Below are 20,617 nucleotides of genomic sequence, written 5' to 3'. Positions count from 1 at the left end.
TCCATTTTTTCAAAACGAATCTACCTTCAAGGCCTATAGCTTTTTGATAGAGACTTTGGGGTCTAAAAGGACCTGTCTTTATTGGCAAAAAACTGAACAAGGTGCTGATTTACAGCCTTATCTGAATTGAACATTATACCTCACAAGGAGTTTTGAAGAGAGCAAAACAAGTGGAAGTCTGATGGTGCAAGGTCAGGAGAGTATGGTGGGTGTGACAGCACATCCTATCCAAACTCCAATAATTTTTGATGGGTGATCAAACTTGTGTGTGGTCTCGCATTGTCATTATGAAACACAACTCCTTTACGATTCACGAGCTCTGGATGTTTCTGGATGATGGATTCTTTCAAACTATCCAACCGCTGACAGTACACCTTCAAATTGATTGTTTGGTTCCTTGGTAGGAGCTTGAAAAATACGACACCTTTAAAATCCCACCACACTGAGAGCATAACCTTCCTCTGATGAATGTCTGCTTTTGATGTCGTTTGAGGTGAATCATCACATCGGGAACAAGGCTGTTTGCACACCACGTTGTTGTAAACAATCCACTTCTCATCACCAGTTATAAGTCGCTTCAAAAAAGGATAATTTTCCTCACGTTTAATGAGTGTATTGCAGACGTATATACACGACATCAAATGAACTTCTTTGAGTTCATGTGGAACTCAAATATCGAGCTTGCTTAAGTATCTCAGCTTCTTCAGGTGGTTGTGAATGCTTGAATGATGGATGTTTAATGTTTCTGCAGTCTCTCGTGTCGTGTAACTTGGGTTTGACTCAATCAATGCCTTTATTTTGTCATCATCAACCTCAATGGGCCTCCCTGACTGAGGAGCGTCGTTGAGGTCAAAATCACCAGCACGCACAATATGGATGGAACTAGAGAACATTATGCTAAGTGAAATAAGTCAGTCAGAGAAAGACAAATATCATATGATCTCACTTATACGTGGATTCTAAGGAACTGAATGGATGGGAGAAGTGGATGGAGATAGTCTCAGAGACACAGAGGAAGAACTGAGGGTTGCTAGTCGGGAGGGGGTGGGGATGAAGGAGAAGGGGAAGGGATAAGACAATACAAATGGGTAATTGTAATATGGCCGCAGGGTTAGAAAAAGACAGTCCGAGGAATACAATCAATAATGTTGTAAGTATTTCTTAGAGGGCCAGATGGACTCATGTCCTTTTGGGGAGTCCACTTCATAGTTGATGTAGAGGCCTGACCACCGCATTGTATTTCTGAAACTGATGTTGAATAATACTGTATGTCAACTATAATTATATATACATATAACCTCGGGACATAGAGTAGAGTGCGGGAACAGATTCAATGGAATTGTAATAGATAAGCATGATATCGGGGGTGGGTGGGCAATAGATGGGGGGAGGGGGGTTGTTACTTTGTGAGGGTGAAAAGGGTAACTATTGCATTGTTCTGTACACCTGAAACTAACAATAAAAAAAAAGACAGGTCCTTTTATGAACAAGGAACTATGAAGCTCACTGAAAGATGGCAAGAGGTTAGCAAACAAAATGGGCAATATATTACTGATTGATCTTTGTTCTTTATATAAATAAATGACCTTTGAAAACAGAAAAAATACGTCATGACTTTAACGATAACCCAATATGTGTGAAGGTGTAAGTTTTTTGTTGTTTTTGAAGGGGTGAGAGTTAAAAATAGAAGAGAGAGTTCTACCTACTATGACAAACATATAAATCCAAATGTTGAGTTAATAGATTAATTAGCAATGTTTATTACACATCAGGCACTATCCAAAGTGCTTTTGTGTGTAGTGACTCATTTAATCGTCACAACAATCTTATGAAGCAGGTACTATTATCCTGTTTTACAGTTAAGAAAACTGAGGCATGGAGAGCTTAAAAGAAAACTTGCCAAAGATCATGTAGCTAGGAAGTAGCACAGTTAGGATTCAAGTTCAGGCACTTGGCTCTTGAGTTCATGCTTTCAACGACACACACAATAATACCTCTATAGATTATAATGTTTAGCTATTTCTGTGTGAGACGTTTTTTAAAGGTTGCAATAAAAAGAACTTACTCGATCATAGCAAAGAAGTGTGGAAAAATTTGGAGTTTTCTGTTGATGTACCAATTCAACAAAACGAGCACAGTAAACAGCATCAATTGCTGAAAAAATACATCGAGGAAATATACACAGCTGTAGAAATTTTGTGATGGTCTCATTTTTGGTAGATTCTAAAAATAAGGGAAGAATATATTAAGCCGTAAACTTCTTCCTCAAAGCCTCAAGGCTACTATACATGGCAACATATTGACTTTACCGTAGAGAATGCTATAAAACCACAAATTATAGTTTGTAACCAAAAGGTTACGCCTGGGATAAGACTTTCATTTTCACTCTGTGGACACTTTTATATCTGTAGTTTCTCCTGAAATATGAATTTATACAGAAAAGTTGAATGATAAGCTACCAATATTATAGTTATAAGTAATTAATTTCACCAGCAAACTAAATCAGTTCCTTCAGTGAACATGTGAAGTAGACTCTGCATTAATGAAGAACCAAAGAATGGGACAGATAGTGAACAGAGTTGAAATACAAACATAATACACTTCAACACCTCCAAAGTCACATGGTTTGCTTTTGTAATTTAGCCTTAGCAGGAATGTAGCTATTCCAACAACTTACTTGCTAAAAGCCAGTTGTCTTTTTCCAGTTTCAGTCTCTGTAGAACTCGCTGTACATGTTCCATCTGTTTCTTTTCTTCTTCAAGAAGCTTGTCCTGAAGAGCAGTACAGCGCTCCTTCTCTTTTTTCTTTTTATTTGGAGGCTACAAAGTATAAGGTAGATATTTTTCTCACTACAGGCACATCACCTCCCTTTCTTTTCATTAAAAAATTCAAAAAACAAATAATTGCTGATATTTTATATTCATTACTTCAACAGAGATGTTAGGAACCTACTGAGATGTGCTTTCCCTTCCATTTAACATGTTCAAGACAAAGTCATCCAATCTTTGTACACTATCCAAACAGAGGCTGCCTTCCTAACACTAGTACTTTTAGTCTGAGGCATGGATTCAGGTTTGACTCTTCTTTCTCCTCCATTCCAATATCCCAATTGCTTACAAGTCTTGTGCATTCCCACCACCTCCACCATAGCCTATGCTCTTGGTGCTTCACAATGAGTTACCAAAAACAGCCCCCTAGCTGATCTCTAGCCCAGTGCCAGTCCCTTCCCCTATCAAATGTATCCCTTATACTGCTGTCACGAGTAATCTTTCTAAAGTACCATTTATACCATGATCACACTCCTAGTCAGGAATCTAACTTAGGTTTCAATTTTAGTCACATCCTCTTTTCTAACATTCACTGCTCTACATACTCTGGCCCCATCCTAACCACTCAAATGTATCACTAAGCCCATTCACTACAGTAAAAGTGGTGTCCTTAAACGTTGGACTACTTCACAACTTGGTTGGAGCTCTGGAGTAGCCAATGTGCCTCCATTTTTTCAAAACGAATCTACCTTCAAGGCCTACCCAGATCAAGACTCATACCTCATCAATAAAGCCTTCCCCTAAAAAGTTCTCCTTTTGGGAATCCCTATTGCTCTTGCAACTGGAGTCACACAGATCATTTGAAGTTGCTAACACAGCCTTAAGTAGAAAAGCAAACTCAAATACCTTTTGATTGATCAAAACCTCCATGTACTCACCAAGTACCTGACCCCATCCACTGAGAGGTCACTATAAACCCACTTAGGAAAATATTACATAGCAACAAGATTGTAGCTTTAAGGAACCTGAGCTAATACAAGTATGGGTAATGTTGAATTAAAGCCATGAAGTTATCGTATTTGAGCTACTAGAACAAAAACCTACCATTTCCTGATTGTCATCAATTGCTTTCATCTGGACTTTAAGTTTATTGACTTCCCGTTCATAGCTGGTATGTGGAACTGCAAGGTCATACATTGTCAATGACCAGAATGTGGCATAGAATTGAGGGCTGATGTCATCCCAGACTTTGGAAACATGTAAGGAGACCACTGCTTCATGGACAGGAGCCATCACCATTTCACATGACGTAATATACTTGTGGACTTTATGTTGCTGTTTACTTCCCTTTTCTGATTTTTTAAGTTCGTCATACTTGGACTAGAAATAAAAGTAAACATACACACACAAAACAATTGACAGCATTGACTTTCATAGTGTAAAAACCTATGTTCCCTTTTCAAGAATCAGAAGATGGCCAATCAAAATTGTTGTAGGAATTCTAATTTCTTATGAACATTTATTTTAAGGTAAATCATCCCTGAAAGCTGTTACACTCTTTAGTCCTGTGTGCTCACTAGGAGCTTTCAAGAAGATTCTTACTGAATATCACCTGCTGTGTAAGTGAATAGAGTATGTGTGCCTCCAGTCCATTCCCCCCACCCTACTCTGTCTTATTGCTGCATCAAAGATTGTACATGTGGGGTTTCCACTCCTGCTTTTGAGGTATTCAAAAGAACCAAGTAGAGGGTTTTAACACTAGTAAAGAGGTAGAATGGAACTAGTAACAGCCAACCAGGACAGAATGTTTTATCACTATGTGTAGCCCCTATCAGCTGTTACAATTTGTGAATTAAGAAGCTGGATCGACATTAAGAAAGATTATAAGAAAATTACCATAAGACTGCTAAGTAGGGTGACCAACTGTCTAGGTTTGCCAGTGACTGAGGGATTTCCTGGCATACAAAACTTTAGTGCTAAACCTGGGCAAGTCCTAGGTAAGCCAGGGCCAACTGGTCACCCAAATGCTAAGCTAAATAAGATTTTCTATGAATGGCTATGGTATCATTGGAGTTTGAAGTGTGTGGGAACTGACACGGCAGCGTTTTTGGCTTGATTGGTTTATCCTAATTTGGGGGATGATTCCGAGGAAGGCTATCCTCTTAACTGTATGAGAAAAAGAATCTGTTAGTACAATTGGGAGGACCTACATATTAGTTCACAAAGTATATGCCAAATGTCAAAAAGAAAATAATACTAAGTGGAGCTATTGCTATTTCCTCATGTCTTTTAGTTTCTTTAGGATGAAAGAGCTCTCACCCAGAAAATTTTGTTAGGGTTAGGCATGTATCCCTAAAGATGAACCTAAGAGGAGATCTAAAACTAGCTTCTTATTTACATTAGAAAAGCACTTAAATCATTCAGTTTGTGCTAAACATGAAACCCAAAACTAGAAGGTCAGAGGTCAAATATTCTACTTGTAGATTTGCATCATGATAGGCAAGAGTCTTGGCTACTTTATGTCCAGCTGCCTTCCCTCCTGAGTGCCAATATATCCCAGGCTCACTGGACTTGAAGGTATACCAAGTCCTCTTTGTTTCAAAGGGTATCTCAAGCAGGCTCTGAGAATCGTACAATTATTCTAGAAGTGGGAAGATTTATATCCTGTTATTCTCATTTTGGAGAGCACACTGTTAACCACTGAGACCACACAGGAGACAAAGCTACAAGAATGTTACTTATGAGAGAGAAGCCCCAATTACATGAAGACGTGAGAGAATAGCACCTGGGATAAGAAAGGGTTTTTAAAATTTTGAGGGCAGGTCCGTTGATGGTAACTAATATAAGTCTATGTGAGCAGAATGAAATCCGTCAAGGTTCTAACAAAACACAGGATAAAACAGTGCTGAAACTACTTGCATAAGACAGCTTTGCTACCTGATTTAGGTGATATCTAGATTATTAACTTTCTTTCAGACCCATATTGCAAGGTGAGTCTCAGCAATTAAAACTGAAAATTAGGTTATAGGTTATATGATAGCCCCAGTCTCCCCAATCCTCTGCTTCTGAATCTGTGACTTCTATTGCTAGGAAGCCCCCACCCCGTTCTCTATCTAGTTAAAAAAAAACAGGGTTGATCAGAAAAGACACCTAACCTACATTTCATATTTACCCATGATGAATATTTCCTTGTATAGTCAGTTAAACTCCCTTGTCAAGCTCACATCTTCAGTCAAATGGAGAGGCATAATAGCTCTACATCTCAAATCACCTGAGGAACTAGATCTATGGATAGAACTAATATCCAGTTACTGCTGTACTTCTAATTATAGTTCAAAAAGTTCCTGTTGGCTCAATAATCTAAGCAGTGTTTGGTTGGCTGATGCTGGTAATCAGTTTATGAAAGGGACCTAGCAGTCTTCCAATACTCATACTCTCTCTTCGAAGGCTCTTCAAGAGAGGCTTTCACCCAAGAAGCAAAAGCAAGAATCCAGGGAAGGTTAGATGTCATCCAATACAACCAAGGTTGCCAAAGAACTCCCTTTCCAGAGGGTGGCACATGGCATCTGAGTCTAGGGGTAACAGAAGACTTATCCCTGACTTGACTGTATAGCCACCTCTGTGTAGTTCTTTGTTTTCCTCCTCAACCCTGAGAGGGAAATGACATTTCTTTCTTTAGATTTGAGTATCTCTTAAATGATAAAGACATAATATTTTACACAGGCTACAGAAAAGGTAGCTATTGGTATGAATGACCTGCTCCATTTTCTGACCTGCAAAAGTTCAGCCAACCTCAGGCAACCAGGTTTTCCTGTTTGCTAGGGTTCAATATCGCTGATTAGGGTGTTCTCTTCTCAGTATAGCACAGAGCAGGTCAGAATTCCTGAGATGAAGAAATTCTCCCACCTCAGTCCTTCAAGAAATCAGGTCCCCTGTTGTATAGCTGAGACTGATCTACTGTGGGGTGGGGCGACAACACAAGACATAACTATGCAAAGAGAGCATACAATTTTCTGGATTCTGAAAGAGAAGAAAAGGCCTAATCCTACTCCTTTATCCCCTTTTCTCCTCTAGAGAGTACAGCACAAAATAGCTGCATAATGATAATAAAGTGATAATTAAATCAATTAATATTTAGTTAGTTGTTAGAGAGAGGTATGAAAACTGGAGCAGTTGGTATGTAAACACTAAGAGCTGGTGGTCCATTAAATGATGAATTGGCCCCAAATTTCTCAGCAGCCTTTTTTCCATGGCCTTTTGTCCACGCCTCTACTATACAGCCCCGTATCCCTACTGGGAATAAAGATGGGATCCTAGTTTAAGAGAAAGGACCAAGAACTTCCCCCAAATCTGTAGTGAAAGCCTTGTATAGTACCGACTTAAAAACAACAATAAAGAGAATTCAAGTCTACATAAAAATGAAGAATAAGCTGGGACTCCAGTCAGAGTGGGCAAGTACCACAGTTTCCAAAGGATTGACCATGGATAGCCCTGAGGGAAAAGGAAAAGTGAATTCCCATTAGTGGTCACTGCGTTGCGAAGTCCAGGTGGCAGACAGAGGAGAGGACAGAGGGCTGTCTCCTCTTCCTCCACATCCTTACTTGAATTTCAATACAGTCACTACTGGGATACCCTGCTTTGGGAAGGCTCTAGTTTGCTTATTGTTGTTGTTTGGTTTTTGTTGTTTCATTTAGGTGGAGGGAAATAAAACAAGAAACATAAATACACCTTTCCTAGAAGTTACACAACAGAGACTATAAGAGGTTTTCAAACAGTCTGTATTTGTTTCAAGACAGTATGTGTAATAACAAGTCAACTATCTGACAGGGATATTGTCATTGAGAAAAAAGGACTCTGTATTCAAAAGGAGTGTCACATTCACCTAGTGCATATTGAAAAACAAACATACAAAACAAAATAAATTTCCAGGTACCATTGAAGTTACTAAATTAAAATTTAGGGACATGGAATTGAGGTTTTAAGATGCTTCCCTGGGGATTATCACCTACACTAATGTTTGAGAATTATAGTTCTAGAGGGCCCATAAGATACCAACCTGGACAACTGGTGGCATAATAACGTAAAATTATAGAACAAGTAAGACTTAATTTTAAAGGGGTCATTTTCATTGTTCACTGCTCAGAGCTGGGTATTAACAAAAGAGTAACTCTCGAAAAGACATAATCTGTATCTATGTCAAAGTAAAGTGCAATTACAAATAAAACAGTTAAAATCTAGTTTGGAATAATTGTTGAGTGGCAGCAAAGATTTATACTTACTGAAATATGGTGTGCATACATTGGCCTAGACAGGAAAAATGCTGCATCATGGGGTGTATGAAATTCATTACAGAGCACATCAATTGAAGGTACTCGCTTTATATAATCTTCTGTGCTTAGATTAGATGCTAAAAACCCACCAAACTGTACCAGGGTATCGTGACACTAAATTTAAAAATAAGACAAAAAAAACACAAATGTGCCACCATTTTACAAAAATAACATAAACATTTTCCAAAATGATTAAGATGTCATTTTAACAATATTTTGATTAACAAGAGTTCAAATTTTAGAAGTTGAAAGAATTTTAGAGACAATCTACAAACATAATCATATAATCACATTACACAAAACACCGAGGTCCTGAAAAGTTGACTAATCTAAGGCTTTAACATCAACCAGGTGTCAAGTTCCAAGCTATTGTTCATCACTTTTAGTAGAATATATTTACCTAAATCACATACAATTTTATGTATATAAAAGTCAATTATTTTGCCTTGAAAAGATGAAAACTTTACTTAAATATATATGATTTTTGTTTTCCTTGTAATATAGTGATAGTCAAACACATTTTGTAGGCTAACCATAGGGATTGGTGCTTAATATTTATAAATATATTTTATAAATAAAGAACAATATACTTTATTGTGATTGAAATTAGATTTACAGAGATCAGGAAAGATATGAGAGCAAACAACTTGAAGTTATCTACTTAATTGAATACTTATACATATTATTACATCTCCAAGGTCCATCACTTAAATATCATAATTTGCACAGAAATAGCCCATATTTCCAGAATGTCTATTTTACATTAGAGCTGTTTCACACTCATATGATGTGCAAAATGACATTTTTTCAAGTTATATAACATTCTAATTTGCCATTATCAGGATAAAAAAATCCACATAAACATAAAAGCCACTTCAACTTGCCTGATCATAGAGCTTTCCCACAAGTTTCAAATGTTTCTCTCCACCTTCCTGAAAGATCACCCCATTCCTCTGCTGAGCCATAAGCAAACAGAGAGGAAGAGCAAGATCATGGTCCAATAGTGCGTCCTTTAATCTCTGGGAGGATTTTTTAGTGTTTCTGATCTGGCCAAAATAACCACCCTACAAAAGAGAAGACATAGATTTACTGACATACAGTACATAACATATGCCATCTGGTTTAAAAAAAAAGACAGAAAAGGTTCAGTTATAATCCTGAAGATAACTCATACAGTCTATATTCCTTCCCTTTCTGCACAAATTTATTTTAGTGACACCATTACTGGTTATAGTCACTGGCTTAAAGATTGTCTTGAAACTTCTGCATATTTTCCATTTTCTACCTTGTAGTCCCTTCCTTATAAAGGAGTGTTTGTTCTTTATACAGCGTGGAGCAGATTCAGCAACAGAGCAATTATGTTCAGATTTATGCCAGTTAGGATATCAAGGACCACAGAAGATTTGATATTTATTTCTCTTACAGATGTATTACTTACACTCTTTTATACTTTGTTTCAGCTTTTCAAAAAAGTTAAAATAAACAGTATATCTCAATTTTTAAAAGGGATCTGGAGGCAGTAGTGAGAGAAGGGTATGCATAGCTTTGATGTTTGGCTTTATGTAGTTATGTATTGTTTGGATTCTTTACTATGAGCATTCATACGTTTTGAATTTAAAAAGTCAATAAACAAAAACAGCAACTCTCACCTCAGCTTTTAGTTGTTCTCCACCAGTCATGGCCTCTAGTTGCTCCATTGTCATTTCCTCTGTAATTTCTATTCCTGCCATTTTTTGTACCACTTCTTTCAATATAAGCAGGTCAAAACTGTTTAGAAAAAATAAGAGACAGCCTATAATTGAAATTTCAAACACAACAGTGACAATATATTGTAATTAATATACTAAGAATCCCTTAATTATCTGTATACAAATATGAGAGGAAAGGGGCTGGAATGGTTTTTAAGGAAAAACTGCATTCCTAGAACTATACTGAAAAATGTTTGGGCTATCTAATATGTTTATCTTTATTTTAACTTTTTACTTGGAAATAATTTCAAACGTACAGATAACATGTAAAAATAAAAATAGTACAAAGCACACCCATGTATACACTTTACTTCAACTTCACTTAACATTCTTACTCCTGTTGCTTTATCATTTGTGTTTTTTCTCTCTCCCACCCCTCTCTCTCTCTTCACACACACACATGCACACAAATTTTTGAACCATTTGAGAATAACTTATTTAGTAAGTAACATCACTTTAGGGGTACATTTTACCCTTAAAATTCCTAAGAATATATCACCTAAGAGTGCATTTCCTAAAAATATAGCTATTCTTTTATATAACCATAGCACAGATCAATTTTAGTAAATCTAACATTGACACAATACTTTTATCTAATCTATAGTTCATTATCAGTTGACCCAATAACGTCCTTCATAACATTTTTTAATCATCCAGTATAGGATGGCCAATATATATTTTTGATAGTATAGAGCATCTCTCTAAATAATCACACACACCTGGAAGGGAGGGAGGGAGGAAAGGAAAGAGGGATGGAAAAAAGGAAGGGAACGGAAGTTCCAAGTTGTGCTATTTGAGCCTAAGATGACAGTTTAGTGGCCAGCCTTAATCACATTTATTACTGTGCCAAGTTATACATTTTAATTCTCAAAGTTTAGGACTGCAAATGGAAAGAACACCTATGAATTCCAAGATCTTCTTTAATTAGTTAACTAATGAAGATAGATTGAAAGCATTGTTCCCTACAAAACAAATACAGATGTTTTCTCCAAAGGTAAAGTTACACAAAACATGTTAATAGAAAAAGGAACAGTTTTCTAACATTCTTAGTAAGAGCTTTACTCTCTCAACTTGCCTTGTCTTTCCTAAACGTAGTTTTTGAAAATAAGAGGACCTTTGTGCAAATTAGTATACAAGTACCAATGAAATATTTTAACTTTTCTTTAAACTAACTTTTAATTAGATGGTCACAAAAACTATATTCACAGTACAGAAAACTGAATTATAGATTTCAAAATAATAACAAATGTTCTTCTGGCCTATGGACACAGAAGAGTAAAATGTGCAGGAATGACTGGTAGATGCTTACAGCATAAATGATATATTGATAAAATCCCGAATCTAACTTTTTAAATAAAGTTTCCCCTAAACTAAATTACTGTCAAGAATTACTTACGTAATACTTGTTTGGAACACCAGATAGCTTTACAAGTGTTTGTTTGCTTTCTACCAGAAAGCTTTTGAAAACAATTTCCAGTTGGTTCTTTGATTCTAGTCAGTCTATTGCTGCTGAGGTTTAATAAACATACTAATTCAATCTCTAAGCACTAATATTGGTCCAGAATAAAATAATAAAACTCAGCATTTATTAAAAAAAAACAAAAATAGGACACTGTCCAAAAGGTATATAAGCTTTATGCATCTCTAAAGTTCCAATTCCAAAAATAATTGTGGTAAAGATACTACACAAGCCCTCAAAATAAACATGTCCTTACCAAATGCTCAATGTAAAGGCTAATAACTGTACAGAAGAATAATCAATAGTGCAATGTTTTGTCATAAGAGGATTTACAATATACCCTATTAACTATTTATTCAAAAGCCTAACAGGTAATCAAAATGAGCTAGTCTTTTTAGAGTTACCTAATAGCCAAATATTAATGTGTTTCTGCAAAAAAATGTGTTTATGTGTTACATTATAATTTATTTTAATTAAAGAACTCCACATAAATAAGTGAGCAACTATTCTACTTAAGCCTACAACAAACATAGTTTTTCAGGATAACAGCAATCTCAATATTCCAACATCACCAGAATTATTCTAATTATTGAATTTCATTTACATATAACTTGCCATAAATACCTTTTGCCCGCCTTTAGCTGATTAGCCACATATTGAAGAAGACCAGCAAGATCAATTGGATATTTACGAAAAACTGCACCACAGAAACTAGCCAGACCTATATGAAATTTTAGAAAAAAGGACTTTTAGAAAACAATTCATAAAACAAAAACCACAATATTAAAGTGTCATTTCTTCAACTAACTCAATTTCTAAAACAAAAAGCGGTCAGAATAATTGTATTGCTGATGCCATTTAATGGAGTTTTATAATTGATAATATTTATTGAGCAAACATATACCAAGCACTGTACTAAGCACTTTTTTAATTATCTCATTTAATCTTTACAGTAATCATCTCAGGTTGGTACAAACCTATCAACGATGAAAATGTAGAACACATATATCATACAACCTGCTCATTGTCACATAGTTGGCATGAGGCAGAGCAATGACACAAATCTATACGGTCTGATCCCAGAGCCTATGACATTATTAGGCCCCAACAAAATCTTGCAAATGATTCAGTAAGCTTGAATGATGAACAAAACACCTGCCCCTCAAATGTTTGAGCCATGAAGAAAGTCTCTTTTCATCTAGGAGCATGCTTCTAGTTGTGGAAAGGCAAGGAAATACACAAAGCATTGCCAGACCAAGAAGTAGAAAAAAGACAAATTTTAGCCAATAGTCCTTATCACATCATGATAGAGAGAAAACTCCAGTCAAACCAAGAGGAGGAGATCCTAGTAAAGTCAAGTTATCTGTGGCCTCTCAACAATTATTAGCTGAGCACCTAAAGGATACTAGACAGAACACAGGTCCTGTCCTCAAGGAGCTGATGGTCTAGTGAGGGATACAGAGAAGTAAACTGTAATAACTATAATGAATAAAAGGTTCCATGGGAGTACAGAAGAGGGGCACCTAATTCTGACTTTTGGGTAGGCGCATTAATAGGGAGAGCTTTCTGAAGAAAATTATTTCTAAGCTGAAATCTAAGATGTGATGGAGAAGATGAGTAGCCATGGGAGGGTATTCCAAGTAGAGGGAATAACATGTGCAAACAGGCCATGGAAAGACCAAGAAGTTCGGTATTAATGAACCCTAGAATACTGGGGAGAGTAAAAAGATGAGGCTAGTACAGTAAGGTGTATTATAAAAGTATACACTTGAAACCTATATAATTTTACTAACCAATGTCACCCCAACAAACTTAATTAAAAAAAAAGCTAAGTGGCTTAAAACAATAACAACAACAACAAAAAGAACCTGATTCCCAAAGAACTTACTTGTATGACTTATTACAGATATCAAACTTTAAAGGGCATAGGGAGTTACTGCAAGATTCAGCTATTAGACATGATAGGGTGAAAGAAAAGGGAACTCGCTACCAGAAATCAAAGGTATAAGAAGTGTTTTAAAAGGCTCAAGTTTTTTATTAAACTAACAAATTTTTGTTCTTTTAAGATGACTGGAATGTCAGGATGGAAATGAAAGATGGGAGAATAGTTGCCTTAAGATCAATTCCTCTAAAATAACAGAAGGGAATTTTCATCTCTTTAGTAATGCTTGCCAAAATTCTATCATAGCCAACATTGGCCTCTTGAGTTGGAAAAGGAATAAGTACTATAAGAACCTGCTGACACTCTATAGAAAAAAACTGAGTGACCAGATATTCTCAAGAGCTCTTGCCAACAGTTTATTAGCATAGGCAATAGAATACATTGCATGGCAGTTAGAACAGATAGAAATTTCATCCTTGGAAAAATAAAAATACTTACTCTGAAGCCAACTTGAGATGGTTGTGTCATCATGTTTCATTCTCTCCTTTTCTGGATTAGCTAAAGCTTCAATGATACAATCTTTCATACATTAAGAAAAAAATTTTAAACGACTACATGTCTAACAAAAACCCTTAAAACCATAAAAATGCCAATCTTGGAAAAAAATAAAATTAGCTTCAAGTTATTACAATTATTGAAAAATACACTCACTGTAATAGCAACTTTTCTTCTTTAGCCTCTTTTCCATCTTTCAACAAACAAAACAGATTCCACGTGCATCAAGATGTTTAGCACATGTAGCATTGTCTCTCCCGATACACAACACAGACACACACATACACTCCTGACTGGCCAACCTTCAGATTAGCCAACTGAATCAACCTCAGGTGGTTATTAAAGGAACTCAGAATGAAAATAAAATGTTCACCATTAAGATCTATGAAATGGGGAATATGTGTAATACTTCACTTGAAAGGATACAGGCCAAGACATCATAATTCAAGGAAGTGAGGTATTTCAGTGAATCTACTACAGGAGTTATTAAGTTATCATACTTCTGTATTTGTGACAAGATCTGGAAGGCAGCAACAAAGAATAGAAGGTGTTAACTAATCAAGAGAACTTCTACTGTGCTAACTAAATAATGGCTATACATTTTATTTTTCAAAAGTTTCCTTCCATTTTGTATTTATATAAAACCTACTATCCTATTATTTCCTTAGAAAATATTTTCTCAGGCTACATTTTTCAATAAGGAAATAATTCCAGGGCATCTAAACTTAATTGTGGAATTATAGAGGCTAGTCTCCTGTCAAATGTGTTTTAAAAATCTCTTTCTAAATACGAAAGTGTTAAATCTGAATCACAATGAAATGTTATTCAAATGTTTCTAACAACAAAAATGAAATAATGAATCTCTTTAATGTTTCTATAAAATCAAAATGTGGTAAACAAGATGTTACACTGTTTATAACAGCATTGTTACATATTACTAGAAAAGTAGGTCAGTGTGTCAAATATATTGTATCCTAAGTTTTGTTTTGAGAATAACCATACAATGTTTCATTTGCTAAAGGTATTTTCCCCCTAAAACTACCAAACATTTTAAAAATTACATCATTCCATATCCACTTGTGCTGATTTAGAGACAGCAAAAAGGAAAAGGATCCCTTAAGATAATATTAACCACAAAACATACATAATCAAACAAAATGGTTGGATTGCTGTGGCTTAATTTCCCAATTTGTCTTCCAGAAGGCTTCACATTTTCCTTGGTTAGACGCCTGTAATGAGAAAAAAAGGTGACAGGGATCATCGTAAGTAATTTCCCTCGTAATGTTGTTACATCAAAATGATTCCTAACCAGATATCCAAAATGGATCCATGTAAAACACTCACATTCATCACAGACTTTACTGCAAGACTCAGGTTATTTTGATTAGGAATTTTCCCAGAGGGTATTAATATTCTGTATTAACGCTTAACATTTTTAATATACACATTTTCATTTTATAGTAATAGTCTAATAAGCATTAGAACTCTTAATTTACTCTACAAGTCCATAAAACTCTTCTGAGAATCATAAATATTTTAGATTTAAAAGGGCTCATTTATCAGTTTAGGGATTAAGCTATCCAATTTAGTGTAATGCAATGAAATGCCTCATGCCATCTGTCTTGGTGACGCTAACAGAGTACTAGCTAATGCTGTTGTACTTCTTGATACAGAAATTTCTCTGGTTTTCATATACAAAGTAAACAATTTTTGAAAACTCAATTCTATGCCTTTCCTTCCTCTTTAATTCTTCCTCTGCTCAGTACGCTTTTACTAACATTCTGGAAATTTATATCTATAAAATGTCTACAGTACAAAACAAGTATTATATAGCATCATAAACCCTTCTGATGAGAATATATAATAAATCTAGAAATTTGAAACTGGTAAAGCTTGCAAGTGACAGGAAGCTTTATAGAATGAAAATATAATGAAGCAAATGATGAATTCAGTTGATAGCTCAAGGCATGTGATCATTCTGGAAGTGACATAGTTGATATAATTATCTTAAGAAGCGTATGTGTGTGTGTGTGTGTGTGTGTGTGTGTGTGTGTGTATTAAAAAAAACCTGATGGACATCATAGAAATGGCGGCATAAGGTGAGCCCCTTGAAATCTCCCCTAGAATTTACAACAAATTGAACAGCTATAATTCCACAAAGAAATCCCTGCTCAGCAGATAGACAAGACTAAGAGACTTGCAACTGAAATCATCTACAAGTGGGCACGCTGGGCAAGCAGGGAAGAGAGAAAGGGGAAGATTGGAGATGCCAGCCGCATAGGAGGCAGGACAGGCACAGACCAGAGCTCGGAGATCCAAGCTCCCTGCATTCTGGAGCTACCACAGTAGGGGGAGAGAGAAGAATTCAGACAGCTAGTGCTTCCCTTATGGCCCACATTCCCAAATGAGGAATCAGCATATAACATGGCTGAACCCCACCCTCACGGCAGAGACCTAGGAACAAAGACTGAGGGACGAATGGTGAAAACGGTGGTTTAAGCCCTCACTGCTAAGCAGAGGACAAGGCATAGGCACGGAGGCCAGCTGCCCCCTCCCCACCTCTCAGACCTCACACAACCCCCACCTGCCCAGTGTTAAAAGCTGAACATTAGTAGTATCAGATCAAAAGAACAGAATATTTGCAGTTCTGAGAACTGAGGCCCGCAGCCATAGACTCCCAGCCCAACTAACTAGTTCTGGTGAAGGGGAGAGAGCCTTGGGTGCAGAACTGGCTGTGCTGGGGGTTGCTGCCATTGCCAAGAGCCACCTCTCACAACCTACCCCACCCCTGCTACCACCTATCTGGGAGGATCCCTGCCGGGATAAAAAGAGCTGCTGAAACACACAGGCCCTGAATCTGGTGCAAGAATAACTTTGGAACTTCAGAAGCTCTCCACATCTGCCCACAGAGGTGATGCGTTGGAACCCAGGCGACATGCTCACAGAGATGCCCACCTTCCAGGGAATCACCCCATTGGGTGAGAAGCTGGAACAGTGCAGAGAACATGTAACACTTCAGCGTGAGAGAGAATAGAAGGCTGCAGTCAGACAGAAAATAAAACATTCCACCAACAACTACTGGAAAGCAAAATAAAGACATCTTCCTATCAACCTATTGCAGAACCCACTCCTGTAGATGCCTAGGAAGAGAAATAATAATTAATTAGTTGCCATGAACAAACAAGGTAACAAGGCAGCTCAGAAAGAAAATGAAAAACATCCAGAAAATGAAATTAAAGACATGGAAACATGTGACTTAAATGACAGAGAATTCAAGATCACAGTTCTGAAAAAACTCAATGAGTTGCAAGAACACACAGGCAGTTCAATGAATTCAGAAACACAATCAAAGAGCAAAATGAACATTTTACCAAAGACACGAACATTTTAAAAAAATAACCAAATAGAGGGCCTGGCCGAGTGGCTCAGTTGGTTAAGAGCTTCCTCAAGAGTGTGAGCTCTGAGCAACAGGGTCGCTGGTTCGATTTCCACATGGGCCAGTGAGCTGCATCCAAGCTGAGCTGCTGCTGAGCTGCCATCAGGTGGCAGGATGGCTCAGCTGGTGAGAGCACCTGCTCCTAACAACAAGGTTACCTGTTCAAGATGGTGGGCTAGGCCCATTCACAACCAAAGACTGAACTCGGCACCTTGAGCTGAGCTGCTGCCCGGGTGGCTCAGGGGATAGAGCAAACGCTCTTAACAAGAAGGCTGTCGGTTCGACTCCCGCATGGAATGGTGGCTATGCCCAGCCGCAACTAAGATTGAACTTGGCACCTTGAGCTGAGATGCCACCCGGATATGGCTCAGTGCATAGAGCGTGTACTCTTAACAATGAGGCTGCTGGTTCAACTCCAGCATGGGATGGTGGCTACGCCTACCCACAACTAATTGAGCACAGCACCTTCAGCTGAGTGGCACAACTGGTCTTGGAGCTGAGCTTGCTGTGCCCTCCACAACTAAGATAGAAGGACAACAGCTTAGCTGTTCCCCTTCCCCAATTCCCCAACTCTGTTCCCCTCCCCCAATTCCACAATAAAATCTAATAAAAAAAAATAACCAAGGTCCAGCCAAGTGGCGTGTTGGTTAGGAGCTGGCTTGGGACACCAGCAGGTCCCCGGTTCGGATCCCACATGGGGGCCAGTGACACTGCCCTCTACAGCTAAGATGGTGTGCAACAGCTCGACCTGGAGCTGGGCTGCTGTGAGTCGCCAACGATGGTGTGGGCTGCAGCCCCTGCTGCAGTGGGCTGCCGTGAGCTGCTGTGTGTGGCTGGCAGCCAGCGTGAGCTGCCAAGAGCCGCTGTGGGTGGCCGTCCAGAGACCGGTGGCCGATCTGCCTCAGTCGGGAAGAGCACAATGATCACAATACCAACAAGGGCCAGTGAAGCAACAATGTCCTCCACAACTAGACTGAGGAACAAAACGACAGCAACTTGTCTGTTCTCCTTCCCCCAATTCCCCACGCTGTTCCCCTCCCCCAATTCCCCAATACAATCTTAAAAAATTAATAACCAAGTAGAATTTCTGGAGATAAAGAACTCAATAAAAGAAATGAAGAAGGAAATAGCCAGCTTAGGCAATGGAACTGACCAGATGGAGGAAAGAATCAGTGATATTGAAGACAGAAATCTGCAAATGATACAGGTGGAAGAAGAGAGAGACTTGAGAGACAAAAGAAATGAAATAACTCTACAATAACTTTCTGATTCCATAAGAAACAGCAATATAAGAATAATGCACAAACCTGAAGGAGAAGGAAGAGAAAAAGGAACAGAGAGAGAATATTCAAACAAATAGTTCATGAGAAATGCCCAAACTTGGGGTGAGAATTGGATCCTCGAATCCAAGAAGCAAATACAACTCCTAATTACCTCAATCCCAACAGGCCAACTCCAAGGCACATTGTATTGAAACTGTCAAAAATTAACGACAAAGAAAGAATCCTCAAGGCAGCCAAGGAAAAGAAGACGGTACCCTACAAAGGAAGACCCATTAGATTATCAGCAGATTTTTCAGCAGAAAATCTACAAGCCAGGAGGGAGTGAAATCAAATATTCAAACTATTGAAATAGAGAAATTTTGAGCCAAGAATAATATATCCAGCAAAGATATCCTTTAGGTATGAAGGAGGAATAAAAGCTTTTCCAAACATACAGAATCTGAGGGAATTTTCTAACAAATGCCCCGTACTACAATAAATAATGAAGGAGGCTATTCGACCTGAAAAAAAGAGCAAAAGACTACAAAACCATGAGTAGTATTACGAACAGACAGACAGAAGCAGGAAATGGCTACTGCTTCAAAAAATGAGACACTATACACTTAAACAAAACATACAGGGTATAGAAGAAAAAAAACACTAAAAAGAGGAAAAAGACAACTTGCTAGTGCAGCACAAATTTCAACTCACAGCATAAATAGGGATCATTTGTGACAACAAAAAAATAAAAGGTAAGAGAGTTGAGGTCTGAACCAGCACAAGGGAATGGAGAACGGAAGCATACTGAAAAAAATGGAGTACTCTGAATGTGAAACTTTCTTTTACATAAATTTAATGGTAACCTCTCAAAAAATATGAACTGAAATATACAACATATAAAAAGAACAGAGGAAAAAAATCATACAATACTACCACACTGAAATAATACACAGCAACAAAAAGGCAAAGAAACAAAGGAGATACAGTCCTACCAGAAAACCAAAAATAAAATGATAGGAAATCCTCATACATCAATAATCACCCTAAATGTAAATGTACTGAACTCAAAAATAAAAAGGCACCGAGTAGCAGATTGGATCAAAAAACTAAACCCAACCATATGCTGACTCCAAGAGACACAACTCAGCTACAAAGATAAACATACACTCAAAGTGAAAGGGTAAAAATTCACACTCCAAGCAAATGGTATCAGAGGAAAGCATGTGTAGCTGATATCAGATGAAATGGACTACAGGATAAAAAAGGTAACAACAGACAAAGATGCACATTTCATAATGATAAAGGAGACCATACAACAAGAAGACATAACAGTCATCAATATTTATACCCGCTATCAGGGAGCACCAAAATATACAAAGCAACTACTAACAGAACTAAAGGGAGAAATTGACCAAAACACTATTATAGTAGGGGACCTAGATACATCATTGACAGCTATGGAGAAATCATCCAAACAGAAAAGAAAGAAATACCAGCCCCAAATGAGACATTAGATGAAAAGGACATAATTGATATTTATAGAGTACTTCATCCTAGAACATCAGACTATACATTCTTTTCTAGTGTCCATGAAACATTCTCAAGCATAGACCATATACTGGGACATCAAACTAGCCTCAGCAAATTTAAGAAAACTGAAATCATATCAAGCATATTCTATGATCACAAGGCTTTGATTTTGGATATCAACTGCAAAGAGAACACAGGAAACAAGACAAATATGTGGAGATTAAACAACATGCTTTTAAAGAACGACTGGGTCAAAGAAGAAATAAGAGGAGAGATCAAAAAATACACAGAAACAAATGAGAAAGAAAATATATCATACCAAAATTTCTGGGATGCAGTGAAAGCAGTTTTAAGATGGAAATTTATATCATTACAGGCCTACCCAAAAAAACAAGAAAAACCTCAGATAAATAAACTCATGTTACACCTTAAAGAACTAGAAAAAGGAGAATAAATGAAACTCAAAGTCGGCAAAAGGAAGACAATAATAAAAACCAGAGCAAAACTAAATGAAATAGAGAACAAAAAGACAACAGAAAAAATTAATGCAACAAAGAGCTGGTTCTTTCAAAAGAGTAATAAAATTGACAAACCCTTTGCTACACTAAGAAAAAAACAGAAAAGACAGAAACAGTCAGAACTGTAAG

General features: G+C 37.2%; 1 protein-coding gene across 6 annotated transcripts in view; it reads right to left on the bottom strand.

Moving 5' to 3' along the window:
- Nucleotides 1-20,617, bottom strand: part of THOC2 (THO complex subunit 2) — a 135,624-nt gene that overhangs the window by 22,212 nt on the left and 92,795 nt on the right. For all 6 annotated transcript variants that reach the window (XM_019657928.1, XM_019657930.1, XM_019657929.1 and 3 more), the window contains exons 16-25: nt 14,887-14,971; nt 14,169-14,262; nt 13,686-13,766; nt 11,930-12,026; nt 9,748-9,865; nt 8,983-9,162; nt 8,048-8,212; nt 3,873-4,148; nt 2,678-2,819; nt 2,066-2,223 (exon numbers count right to left, since the gene is read on the bottom strand). In XM_019657928.1, the coding sequence (XP_019513473.1) occupies nt 2,066-2,223; nt 2,678-2,819; nt 3,873-4,148; nt 8,048-8,212; nt 8,983-9,162; nt 9,748-9,865; nt 11,930-12,026; nt 13,686-13,766; nt 14,169-14,262; nt 14,887-14,971 (1,396 nt within the window). The remainder of the gene's footprint in view (nt 1-2,065; nt 2,224-2,677; nt 2,820-3,872; nt 4,149-8,047; nt 8,213-8,982; nt 9,163-9,747; nt 9,866-11,929; nt 12,027-13,685; nt 13,767-14,168; nt 14,263-14,886; nt 14,972-20,617) is intronic.

The sequence above is a fragment of the Hipposideros armiger genome, unplaced genomic scaffold (assembly GCF_001890085.2).
Source record: "Hipposideros armiger isolate ML-2016 unplaced genomic scaffold, ASM189008v1 scaffold_281, whole genome shotgun sequence".
In the NCBI taxonomy this organism is placed as follows: Eukaryota; Metazoa; Chordata; class Mammalia; order Chiroptera; family Hipposideridae; genus Hipposideros; species Hipposideros armiger.
This window is presented reverse-complemented; position numbering and strand designations above follow the sequence as displayed.